This window comes from Zeus faber, assembly GCF_960531495.2.
Source record: "Zeus faber genome assembly, chromosome: 2".
NCBI lineage: Eukaryota > Metazoa > Chordata > Actinopteri > Zeiformes > Zeidae > Zeus > Zeus faber.
In genome coordinates this window covers 7,763,961-7,777,342 of record NC_137189.1, presented here as the reverse complement: position 1 = coordinate 7,777,342, position 13,382 = coordinate 7,763,961, and the positions used below count along the sequence as shown (strand labels likewise).

Genomic DNA, 13,382 nt, shown 5'->3' with positions numbered 1-13,382 from the left:
TCTTTCAAGAATGGAATTGCCGCCTTTTTCCTTGGTGCCAACAAAGAAAACTGTTCCACAATGCCTCACAGGCCAATGTTTCCCAATAGGAACCCTGAGCTGGTGCTAAGCTGTCGTTTGGACGATAGCCTCTGACGGGTACGCGCAGTAAGCTCCTGTCTGGACATTGTCCCGCCTTTCGCATAGATTGCTGTTGGTAGCGGCGTCGATTGATGCGACAGTACTGTTGATTGTTTCACTTCTAGTGGTGTCCAGTCTCATCCCCCCCCCATGGTGCCTTATTAAGACACTGAGAGAAACAAGCGCCTCCGACCCGGCGCTACAGTAGGCCTGGCTCCAACAACCACATTATACTGTACTGAACACACTGTACGCGGGGGCTCCAAGCAGTTTTCTTTTAGATGCTGTTTAGTCTTTTTCCAGCCCTATTTTTTTTTTTACTTTTTTTAAGAAGCGACAAGAGTGTTGGGAATCGGGGGATAAGCAGTTGTTTGCTCATTGAGTGACGTTTGAAGGTCAAGTTGTATCCTTGGCAGGGGCACTAGCGAGAAGCCAAAGAATTTTATTGTAATATGAATAATGCATTGACAGTGTCTCCGTTTTTCAGCCCACATCTCTTAGCGTTGGCTATTAATCTTATTCAGCCCCCCTTCCCTCCTTACTGCAGTGCACCTCCAAACTCCAAACAATACCAGTGCTCCAAAAACTGTTGTTTTGACTCCAAATAACCTTAGCTTTTAAAATAATTTGCATGAGCTGAGAGAATATGGCCGGTTTTATCTCACCATGGCATGCTCACTGTGTCGCCTCACTTCTATTGCGGTATTGAAACATGTGAGCTAATTAATCCTATTATAAATACACATTTCCCTGCTTTTTAATTCGATTTTACCTACACACGTATTTTCCTCCAAGTGTTTGATGAACTGTTACTGTGTGTTTATATATCTGGTGTTTCTTCCTCTCCCCCTTCTCTGTCTCCTCTTTCCTCCTCCTCTTCTGCATAATGAACATTAATGTGCTTAAGACTGACAATCGATACTGCATTCCTCTGTCGGCACCTTTTTTTTTTTTTTTTTTTTTTTTTTCTTTTCTTGTTTCCGTTTCTTTCTGTTGCCTTGGTAATGTTGCGCGTTGTGTGGAAGGGGATTCTAAAGCCGCACATGGCATTGTCTGTTTCTTTTTCTTGTTCTACAGAGATGTTGAAGGAGTTGAACCAGCAACGCAGAGCGAAAGAGTTTACAGACCTGAAAATTATTGTTGAAGGCAAAGAGTTTGAAGTCCACCAAAATGTTCTAGCTTCCTGCAGCTTGTATTTCAAGGACCTGGTGAAAAGGTTTGCCTTCGCCCCCCCCCCCCCCCCCCCCACCCCACCCCCACCCCGCCCCGCCCCCACCACCCCACCCTCCCGCCAGCTGTTGATCCAGTTTGTTCTTTTCGTAGGGCGCATTTGTGTCGCTTTTTTCCCTTCCCCTCTCTCTCTTGCAGGTGTGTGAAGACTTTGGTTCCTAGCAGGGCCAGCAGCCATTCCTTCCTCTTCCCGCTTTAAATGAATGTATCTCAAAACCGGAGAGAAAGGTCAAACCTTTGTCATTACCTTTCCTCCCCATGTAGAGAAAATTAACCACATTTCCATTTTAATGAACAGTGAAAACGTTCCATGACTGGGGATGATCTTTTAAAAATCACCAAAGGGCCTAAACAAAAGAATTAACACATATTCCGCACATTGGGCGGTGATTTTCCAAAGCTTTTTTTTTTTTTTTTTTTGTTGGTGTTTTTTTTTCTGTGGCCAGGGGGAGTTTTTTTTTTCTTACTTCTTTCCTTTTTTTCGCCTTTATTTATTAAAATTTTCTTGAAAATAAAGCACATTCCTTTCATATGCTAATACCTTCAGAGTAGCGCACTGAGAAGATAGGGACGTTTCTGATTGATAAACAAAGGGAAAGCACTTCTAAGATTCTTTCTGAACCCCCTGCATTATGGGTTAACGCCATTCACTTATGTTTCCATTTGATGTGGGTGTAAGTATTTCCTTATTGCTGTCCTTCATATGCCATTTTGTTTTATTATTATTAGTTTCTTCTTCACGGACACATTTTCTTTATGTGCTTGTGTGTTTGCATGTACAGTATGACTCTGATCGTTGAAAAGCAGATTATTTTATTTTTCAAATTTTCTGTGTTTTTTTTTAATGTATTTTTCACTTTGCGGCGAGATTTGCGGGAAGACCATTATTCCTCAATGTCCTCATTTTCCCCTCACATCCTTGCAGGTGTTTTCGGCGTGATTGAGCGCTTCCCCCGGACCTGATGTTGTTTTGTTTTTTTGTTTTTATTCCCCGTCCCCCCCGCCCTCTCACCACGCCCGTCCCCCCTCTCACCGTGTATGTGTTTATTCTGCCGTGCATGCTGGGAAACGTGGACAGAGACTTAAGAAACAGACGGCAGTAGTTGTTAAAAAAAACAAAACCCAAACAAACAAAAAAAACACCCTGTGGGGACGTTTATGCAGCTTTCTTTTTGCCCCGCGGCCGGCCATGTTGCCTCAGTGGCTCGCTCATCAGAGGAGCGCCACGCTGCTTATCAGCCACGGCGTGGAGGCTGCCAGACGTCGTGGCGATACGCTTGTTCCTCATGAACAGAGGGATGAGAAAGAGAGAGAGAGGGAGGGAACTACAGGAAGTCAGAGAGACGGGGAGAGAAGAGAGAGTGTAAACAGAAACGCTGCACAAACCCATTTGAACACGCGGCCACTGATATCCAGAAAACTTAATGCACACACAAAATACACAAGCATCCAATGGAAAAAAAAAACCGAGAAGAGAGGATCCTTTCTTTTTTTCTTTATTTTGACATTGGCGGTGACACAGAAACATCACTTTGCAGAGAAGAATTGAGGACCCTGTGTTGGCCAAGCTGTCTGAGCCTCTTATCTGAGCTGTCCCCAGCTGAGTAATACATAAACATAGACCAAAAAACGACACACGGATCCCCCGGGGAAAAGGTTTGAAAACCAGCAAACTAATTTTCTGTTCTTCCGCTTTCTTTTCTTTCTTGGTCAACTTGAGCAAAATTCTCATTAATTACTGTTTTAATCGTCGGAATACTCTGTGGCGGCTCGAATGGAATCTGAGATTCTCTCATCTCGCTGCACGCTTACGAAAAATATATATTGTGACAAGCTGAAATGTAGGTGTTTTAGAAAGTAGTTTGAGGCCGCGGCGGTCAGTCGTAGTCTTTGACACGCATCTCCAATAACAGCCGCCGAACTTTTTACAAGGCTCACATAGACGTGGTTTTATAGACGTGTTCTCACTTGGAGAGGGAGAGAGGGAGGGAGAGAGGGAGAGAGAGAGAGAGAGAGAGATGGCAATAAAAGGTGACGAGGAAAAAGACAAACATTCACAAAACATTCTAAAGGAAAGCCAAAATTGGAGGAAGGCCAAAATTGGGAAAAAAATAAATAAATGAAATGGAAGGGGATGTTAGAGAGATGAGGTGAAGGGGCGGAGAGGGAGGGTCGGCCATCTTTGGTCACGCCTCGCAGGCGTAGAAAGAGCTCGTCACTGAGTTATTGCAGCCAGGGTGACCGCTCGGGTCAGGATCCAGGACGGCTGAAATTATGCTGATGCCACACATACACCCCCCCCCCCCCCCCCCCCCGACACACACACACCCCCGAGATCTTTATGAGGTCGAATGAAAAAGGGAGAGAGAGAGAGAGAGAGAGAGAGAGAGAGATAGAGGAAGACAGACAGACAGAGAGAGAGACTGTCCTTACATTCTCTGTACACAACCCTCACCCTTCCCCCAGGAGTTATTCACTCCTGTCCAGATCCCCTATCAGCTCCTCATAAACTACGTGTGTGTGTGTGTGTGTGTGTGTGTGTGTGTGTGTGTGTGTGTGTGTGTGTGTGTGTGTGTGTGTGTGTGTGAGTGACTGTGGTCCTTAGTGCATGGGCATTTAAAATTTAGACTGTGAGTGTGTGTATATGTGTGTGCATGGTCCTTATTGCATGGGTATTTAAAATTTAGAGTGTGTGTGTCTGTGTGTGTGATGCAGGGTCATAACTCTCGTGTGGTATTGAGGCATCCTGCCATCGGTCAGGGTAAAAGTAGAGATATAATAGCGGAGGGTGAGAGAGTTCACCTAATTCCCCCCCCCCCCCCCCCACACACACACACACACACACACACTGGATGACTCACTTAAGAAATTAAAGGATTAATTTGTTCACTAGGACCTACATCCACTCAATAATCGAGGCACTGATTGCATTAGTGATGTCATTTTGTGGTTCATGTTTTGGAAGAACAAGCATTCTCTTTGTCAGGGCTTATTTAAAAATGTATATATTTTCATTCATTATGGAACGGCTAAATTTGCAATGACTTGCGCACACAGACACACACACACACACACACACACACACACACACACATACGTACTGTGTACGCACGCTGTAGTTCTGTAATGCACTGTCCTGGTGAATGCATACATCATATTCAAATTGGCAACTTTACATGTTGTGGATGACTGAATACTAATCATGAATACGTCCCGGTCACCAGCAGTAATACAAAGGGAGTAGAAAAAAAAATTAGAAAGCAAAAACAGCAACTCAAATGCCCATCATATATCATAATCACATCCGGCAATATATTTCTCTCCCCCACTCTCTCCCTTTTGTTCTGACATCTCAACAGCCTTCACTTAATGTATCCCTGTGCCCTGCGCCGTGCAGAATGGCTCCATTCATCTTGCCTTCTGGCCTCCTATTACCTGGAGGATGTAATGCCGCTCGGAAATGTGCGCGCACGCCCGCCCCTCCCGCTCCCACCTCCGCTCCCCTCCCCTCCCGGAAAAAAAACTCCCAAAAAAGTATTACCCTCCTCCCCCTTGGAAAAGCTCCGATGCACTGGAAAGAGACAGATCATCTCCTGTAATTCCATTTTACCCCTCAGGACTTTCCCAATAAGCGCTTCCTACTACACCCGTCTAATTTATGGCCACTGCACCTCAGAGCTGCTCGGTGATGTTAAAGTGCAGTCTGGCTTCTCGTTTCTCTCTCTCTCTCTCTCCCTCTCTCTCCCTCTCTCTCTCCCCCTATGGTCAAGCGCTAGGAGATGTTCTGATTAGGAGAGTGTTGAAGCCTGTTACGGTGTCGGGTCGGGGCCGAGCCCTTCTGCCGTTCAGACACAGACCCACAGGCTTCAGTCGAGAGCGAATACACTCCACTAGTTAAATGACGGTCATAAAGATTAAATAAAAAGTACTCTGATATTGTATTTTTAACCATGGAGGGTAATCAGTCGGCTAAAACGACCTCGCAGGTGGGGAAGTGAAGAATTCTGCCGATCATAATCGAGTCTTTCCTCAATTTAGCTTTGTAGTTCTTCTTTAAAGATCGGCGTCTAGGATGACCTTCTGGTTGGAAATAGTTCTTATGTAAATAGAAATTACACTTCTAATGCATCTTGAGGAAGCGCCCCCCCCCCGCCTTCCCTGTGTTTACATTGCAGGATGCAGCGATCGGGGGCTTTTTAACTCAATGCCTGTTTAAATTCAAACGCGTCCCGTCCTTTTGTCGTCCTTTATAGGATCTGATACATATAAGATTTGCGTGGCCCGCTGCCGGCTACTCTCTCTCTCTCTCTCTCGCTCGCTCGCTCTCTCGGTCCCTCTCTCTCCCCCGGCTCGCGGGAGCGCAGGTGTTGCATCTGAATGGGGTTTCCATCCGAGCGTGTTATGTAGGTAGTGTACGCCACTTGGGCAGAATAAACGGCTTTGTGCGAACACGCTAGATGTATTCCCTGTAAAAATGTTTTTTAGGCTGGAGGACGTGTCACCCCCCACCCCCTTCCTCTTCCTCTTCCATTTCTTTTTCATCACATCTGCCCTGCTCCCGCAATTTTTTTTCTCTCTTTTTCTCTCTCGACAGTCCATGCTGATTTCAGGATTTTTTTTTCCCTCTTGAATAAATGCAGCATTTCTCACAGGCAAATTTCCCCGTTTTATTCCCCCCTCTCTCTCTCTCTCTCTCTCTCTCTCTCTCTCTTGCTGTCTCTCTGGCGGTTGGTCGATCTGGCCGTCTCCTTTTCTCCCACCTACCTCCTTTTCTACAATTTAAATTCAAGTCTGCAATCAGACGCGGCGGCATAAATACGCACCTCTCCTCTGAAGCTGCCGAGAGTCATTTCCATAACAAAAAAGTGCTCAGACAAAACAAACTGCCACTCTGGGCCGGCTGCAGTCTCACTAATTGACCAGGTTGATGAGCATGCTCCTGTTTTATTTAGATCGATTTTTCATCCCCTTCTCCTCTACCTCCGTACCTCCTCCTCTGCCCACCGTTGCTTTAACCCTGGATGACTACCCTCCCTCCCTCCCCCCTTCCTTCTCCATGTCTCTCTCGCTAACCTGCCACCGCCACAGGAAGCGCGGCAATAACACCATGTGGCTTTTTGCTTTGCAGGATGAAAATGAGAGTGACCGCTTTTTTTGGTTTTTCAGCCTATGTCCATCCAGAGGCAAATGTCTCTTTCTTTCTCTCTCTCTCTCTCTCTCTCTCTCTCTCTCTCTCTCTCTCTCTATATATATATTATTTATTTTTTATTTCAATGTCGTTCCCCCTCCCTCCCCCCACCCACTCGCCTCTCGGGTTCGCTCTCAATGACGACTAATGCCTCAGTTCATACACTACAGGCGACTGATGGTCATTTTGCGGCGGGGACAAAGGCTCTGTTTAGATGTGACAGTGTTTTTTGTTGTTTTTTCGGGGGGTGGGGGGTATTTTTCTCATTTAAAAGACCAACGCACAGTCATGGAACAACAAACTACCCCCCCCAACCCCCTCCCTCAGAAGGATGGCTGCTGGCTCCCTGTGGAAGAACTGTCTCGCTCCTGCTCACCTCCTTCTCTCCTTCTCCTCTTCTCTCTGTCCATCTGTCTGTTCGTCCGTCCATCTGTCCCTCTGTCTGTCTGTCTTTGCTTGTTTGTTTTGGCCGCCTGTGTCTCCAGAAATGCCAAATATGTGCCGTGCTTTCTTCAATATGACGAAGCGCTCGACTCAAGATAGAAGAAACAACTGCAACAAACTACGCACACACTTTTACGGGAAAAAAAAGCAAAGAGCGATAGGCCATTATCGTCGTATGGGCGCTGAGTGACAGAGGCAAACAGCCTCCATCCATCTTAATGCGCAACGCTTTTTGGCACCATTGATGTCCGTGGCCGCAGGGGGAAAGTCGGCACAGTAGCGGGGAGCGCTCGCTCCGCGGGGCATCGATTCTGTGTATTTTGCCCTTGAGTGGATTATTGTTTCACATGGGACATTAAACATGGGTGGTGAGGCGTTATTTACTGCTCTCTCATTCCTTTCGCCCCTACTCCCCCATCCCGGGGGAGGTGTATGAGAAGGATCTTCTCCCTGGCGGACTCTACCCACTACTACTCACTCACTACACATTGCCCATTTGATTCCGGTGTCACAAACGCAGCTCTGGGCTCTGTATTAAGAGATGGGGAGGGAGGGAAGGGAGGGCGAGTCGGAGCGGTGTATCACCTTCTGTTTGGTTCAGCCTCAAATGTCGAATGCGATCCTCCGATAAACATTTTAGGCGTGGCACCATCACTGGCGGCACAGATGGCAAAAAAAAGGAAAAGAAAAAAATTCCTCAACAATATAAAAATTACTATCAACAGTTGGAGAACTGTCTTTTGTCATGTGCATGCACCGTGCTGCCTCTCTCTCTCTCGCTCTCTCTCTCCTTCATAACATGTATGCATTGGCCATACTAATACTATGCATACATGGTAACCCACACATATGAAGAGCATGCTTTTGGATTTGTTCTTGTGCGTGTTTGTTCTGTTTTTTACCCTACAAAGAAACAAAGCATTAATGTATGTTTGCCTAATCTTTGTCCAGACAGTACGTTTTGTTTCAGATGCAGCACTTAAAGTTGCATACAGTTGCAAACCTGCTAGTCCCCAGAGAGAGAGAGAGTATGAAAGAAAAGTAGTAAAACATCCAAAGTTGTGTTTCCATTTTCCTCTCCACCTGTTATCTTCTTGTGTAATGATTCTTGTTATCTTCCCCCCACTCTTTCGTTCTGGCTCAGGTTGGCTGTGTGTTGTGGGTGTTTTTGTGTGTGTGTGCGCGTGTGCGTGTGTGTCTGTGGCCTCCACAATGTCTGTTCCCTTACCCCCATTTTATTTTCAAATTTGTTTTTACCCAATTCCCTCGTCCGATAAAACCCTCCTAATGCCCTCCTCTCTGCCGTGATTGGCCGGCCAGGTCGTCGGGGGAGACGGGCAGCGGCGAGAAGCTCGAGCTGAACATGAGCAACATCAGGGCGGATGTTCTGGAGCAGCTGCTGGAGTTCGTCTACACGGGCTCGCTGGTCATCGACTCGGCCAATGCCAAGACACTGCTGGAGGCCGCCAACAAGTTCCAGTTCAACACCTTTTGCAAAGTCTGCGTGTCCTTCCTAGGTAGGTATTGTCAGTCGGTCCTTGTATGCGTCTGTGTTTGGTCAGTACATTTTCTTTTTCAATAATTTGTACCAAAGGGATCTTGGCGTCCCAGTGCCCTTGAAGGACAATACGTCGAAATTGAGTTTTGGCCCGTTTACTAGTCATCACCCACTTTTTACATAACCCCCTGACCATTTTCCAGATGATAATGTTTATCATATTGTCTCTATTTTTGGGTATAGGTATTTTTTAATAATATGATGAAGAACATACAGTATCTTAAAACAGTGCCTGAATTGCCCCCTGGGGATTAATAAAGTGTTATCTTATCACCCTATCACACTAAGAAGGTTCTTCATTCTGTTGATTCCATTTGAAAAAGGCAGAAGCAGCATTGGTTCAACAAGAGACCAGACTACAGCAAAATTAAGTAACTTTGACAAAAATATGTGTAACCATAGTTGGTAATTATTTACTGGAGATAGTTTAAAGTTAGGTTTCTCACCTAATCTACACTAAGAAGGAAACGTAAAAAATATGAGCTATCTTAAGACAGTGGTCAGGGATGAAGTAAAACTCTATTTCACACCTGTATAGTCCTTTAAGTCATTGTTTCATCACTTATGGGACCGCAATTCCAAAATGGACGCTGAATTAAAAAAATAAATGATAAAGAATAATTGACACTGACTTGCCAACATCTGGACCAGGAAGCTACAGCGGTAACTTTTTGGGCCTTGTGAAACTCAGCCAAGATGTTTGTGAATGCCGGTCTGTCTCCTGCGCAACCTTTCCTGATCCTGTGCAGGGCGTCTTACCTCTAGAAGCTGTCTAGCTCCTTCCCGACGCGCCGCCTCGACACGTCTCCCGTGAAGCCCCCAAATTCCCCAGCTGACTCTGTGCGCCACGCGCTCCACATACAGCCCTAGTCTGACACTCCGACAAACCCCCGTCCATATCACCTGACAAAAGCATTCTGCCCACTAACGCTCTGATGTCATCCCAGTGGGCACTAGGAGGCACCGGGGCAGATTTATAAAAAGGTCATGGAACAATTGTCACTTAAATGTCAAATCATCTGGCCCGAACCCGTGAGAGAATCGTAAAAACACAGAGACAGATGGATACAGAGACAGAGGTAAAGGTACAAGGTAAAGGGGATATGGCAGCGTAGCATCACAACGGGGTTTAGGTGGGGCGGGGTGTGGGAATGGGGTTTCAAAGAGAGTGGGGGAGGCTTTTGGTGGGAGACCCAAGGGGTCACAGAGCAAAATAAAATGGCACGTTGCAGATTTTGGGGTTGGGGGGAGCAAAGGGCTGGAAATGCCAGGTTCTGCATTCCATTTAAAAGAGATTGCTATGGTGTCCCATAGGGGATGTAATGGCTGGAGCCTAAGGAAAAAGGTCAAAGCCCAGAGAGGACTGATAGACGGCAACGTCTATCAGTCTTTCTTTCTTTCTTTCATTCTTTCTTTCTTTCCTTCATTCTTTCTTTCTTTCTTTCTTTTCTCCATTCGGCATAAATACAGACAAAGTGTCTCTGCTGGGAAAACAGGAAAACAAATTGTAGATTTCATTGCCACCGAAACGTCAATCTCTTTCTTTCTCGTCAAGATTCATGACATTTCAGCAGCCAGGACGAGGAAAAACATCTAGGCAAGACGGCGTGTCCTTGAGCGAAGAGAAATTGATACTGTGTCAGATAATATTGAAGTTTGTTGTGAGCGCACCGAGGAGAAATGGCAAATGTCTCCTCGACCTACTTCCACCTGTATTCAGAGAAACTTTTGATTGAGGCAAGTAAAAATTCATCCAGACTCCTTTGCTCCTCGCATATTGTCAATGCATTCAGTCTGAGGACCGGTCCTTTACTTAAAATTATTAGGAAGAATCATTGCCAGTGTGGGAAAAACACAGATTGTGACTGCGCTTTTATTTTATTTATTACCATAAAACCTTTTATTGATGAAATCCGAGACATAAAGCTAGGTAGAACCGAAACAGGGCACAAGCAAATGTTGAAATAAAAGTATAAATAAATACATTAATTATTAAACAAAGAACACAGCCCCAAAGCCTGATCTTTTATGATGATCGATCATTTATTTATTTTTAGTATATATGGTTTTTTTTGCCTCCGGAACGGCATTCGCCACGATGGCCGAAGAAAATTCCACAACGAACAAATGAAACCCGTTTGGCCAAATAAGCTGCAAATGTATTCTGAGGCCGGACATGACATTGGCCCCACAGAAGTGTAAAGATCTTCCAATATTAGAAGTGCAAAATGTTGAGACTTATCTGGGATTTATTGATAATTAAAGAAAAGCTTCAGACTCTGTGAAAAGCCAAAGCACAAGCAGCGCCGAGTGACCATTTATTCCACTTGACCTTTACCTTTTGTTTGTCAGCCTGGCTTGGATATGTCAAAGAACCGGCTGATGTTTGGTTCCTCTGTTTGCCCTTGGTTCTGTTTTGATTTGCAAATACGTTGGGTGACCTTTTAACGCCTGATATGAGTTTAGGACGGCCACCTAAATGCTCGCTTGCTAATTGGCTGCTGTTGTAATCGCACCTCTTGCTGTCAGCGACCATCTCGGCTTGTACCACATGACCAGCACAATTGCTCTTTTGACGGGACAGAAAAAAAGACTCGCGATGAGACGCAAAATTGCAGAAACCTACAACCGCTAAGGTGTGGCATACTTTAAAAGAAGTGAGAACCACTGGAGAACCTCTCCCAGAACACCGTTAATAAGAACTCTGTTTACTTATTTATTTGCCATTCCATGCCAGTAGGGGGCACCGAGTTATACCATGGCAACTATTTCCAGAGTGAGTTGCCGGAAACAGGGCAAAAACAGCGAAACATTATGGCGCCGGTGAAAGAACCACAAAAGCGACAGCGTGAGGAGTCAGCTGGGGCTTCAGTGGATTTAAAGATGAAATAAAAGAAGAATACGAGGTTGACCCGGAAAAAGGAGATGAACACTGTCCCTCGCCATGACATAAGGACATTTGAACCAATCGCATTGGCCAAGGGGAGCTCTCAGAGCAAAATAAAGACAAAGTTTGCCTCAGGGGCTTGCACCGAAAACACAGAAAGAACCCAAATCAACGTCATTTTGTTCTTCTCTTGTTCTGAACACGTCTTTTTGGTCAAAAAGTTCGACTTTAATGTCCCCAGTAATTCTTGTTCTCCAGGAAAAAGAAACAACTCTCTAAATGTCAGCCATAGAAACCCTTGTTCCCACTGGCATGGCCGTCAGGTAATTCCATGTCCTCCTATTTGTGTGTGTTTCTGTGTGTGTGTGTTTGGCCGCAGGATCTTACAGGGCTCCTTTAAAGAGGCCGAGTTAATCCCGCTCCATGCCGTCCGCCACCCCCCGTCCCAGCTGTGAGCGATCGATTCCCCTTGTTGTTTGTCCCTGGAGCTGTTTTGAGTTATTATAGCCACTCTCCCTCAGTCTCAGGCAGATACACTCCCTGATAGGCCACGGGTCCATGCTCTCTCTCTCTCTCTCTCGCTCTCTCTCTCTCTCTCTCTCTCTCTGTCTCTCTCCCCGGCGCCCCGACTTTATGATGTTTTATGGAAGTCGGGATGACGTGCCTTTTTTTTAGCTGTCTGGATCTATCTGTCACTCTGTTTCTTTCTTTATTGTTTTATTTTCTCTTTCGCTCTGTCACTCAATCGCTCTCTCTTTCTCTCTCCCTCCCTCCCTCTCTCCATCCCAGAGAAACAGCTGACTGCAGCGAACTGCCTCGGGGTTCTGGCTATGGCTGAGGCCATGACGTGTACGGAGCTCCACAACATGGCCAAAGCCTTTGCGCTGCAGAACTTCCCCGAGGTGAGTGGGGGATCAAACATTTCAGCGTTATCGAGGAAGTGCTGTGGATCGTGTCCCTAATTGCGGCAAAATTAAATGACACTGTCGTAGAGAAGCATTATCGTCCGAATTGCCTGGCACATATGAATGAGATTTGATGGCGTGGATAATGTCTTTGCACACTCTTCATTCTGTTCAGGCTCTTCATGCCATAATGCTAGAGTGGTCCCTTTCACACATAGTTCCCAGTAAATTACTGGGATAACCTTTCCGGCACCACGAGTGAGTTTCACTATTCACACATGCAGTTACCGGACTGTTCCGGAACATTCCTGTCTTGCGCCTTTTCACACATGCCATGATAATGCTGGAATAGATGGGGCAAGGGACAGTCCAGCAGGTATCACCCGGTGCAGTCCGCACCCCCTGCGCTGGAGAGCGACGGACGGAGCAGCAGCGCACGGAGCGACGCACAGACAAAGCTCACTCACTTGCGTACACAAAGAGGATTTATGTTGACCTATGTGCACAACATTTTTATAAAAAAAAAATACATTTCTGCTGAAACACTGCGCAAAAAATGTATGGACAGTCATTTGCCAAAAATGTTACAGAACATTTCAGGGTTATACTGCATGTTTGAAAGGGGCTCCAGCAGGACACATTTGAGGAAGACATCCCTTAATTTACCGCTTGGGTTAAATTGTTTGATTTAAATTGATCTAACCTTACCTTTTAACTTCTCGCTTTCTAATGATGCCTTTGGGTGTCAGACAAATTAATCTCCACATAACCAGAGAATCCAACACCTTGGACCTTTGACCTTTGACCTTTTCCCTGTCTAGGTGGCCGGCCAGGAGGAGATCCTGAGCGTCTCGAAGGAGGATCTGGTGTCATATCTGTCCAACGACAGTCTCAACACTAAAGCCGAGGAGCTGGTCTATGAGACGGCCATCAAATGGATCAAACGAGACCCGAGCACCAGAGTGCAGGTACGGAGCTGGACGGCGAACTGGCAGGGGAACTGGGAGAGGAATTGGGAGGGGGACTGGGAAAGGAGCTGGCAGGGGAAAC

General features: G+C 45.9%; 1 protein-coding gene across 1 annotated transcript in view; it reads left to right on the top strand.

Annotated features, from left to right (window-relative positions):
• Nucleotides 1-13,382, top strand: part of klhl29 (kelch like family member 29) — a 265,814-nt gene that overhangs the window by 159,019 nt on the left and 93,413 nt on the right. Inside the window, exons 5-8 of the mRNA XM_080024589.1 lie at nt 1,198-1,336; nt 8,303-8,499; nt 12,217-12,329; nt 13,154-13,300. Coding sequence (XP_079880715.1) covers nt 1,198-1,336; nt 8,303-8,499; nt 12,217-12,329; nt 13,154-13,300 — 596 coding nt within the window. The remainder of the gene's footprint in view (nt 1-1,197; nt 1,337-8,302; nt 8,500-12,216; nt 12,330-13,153; nt 13,301-13,382) is intronic.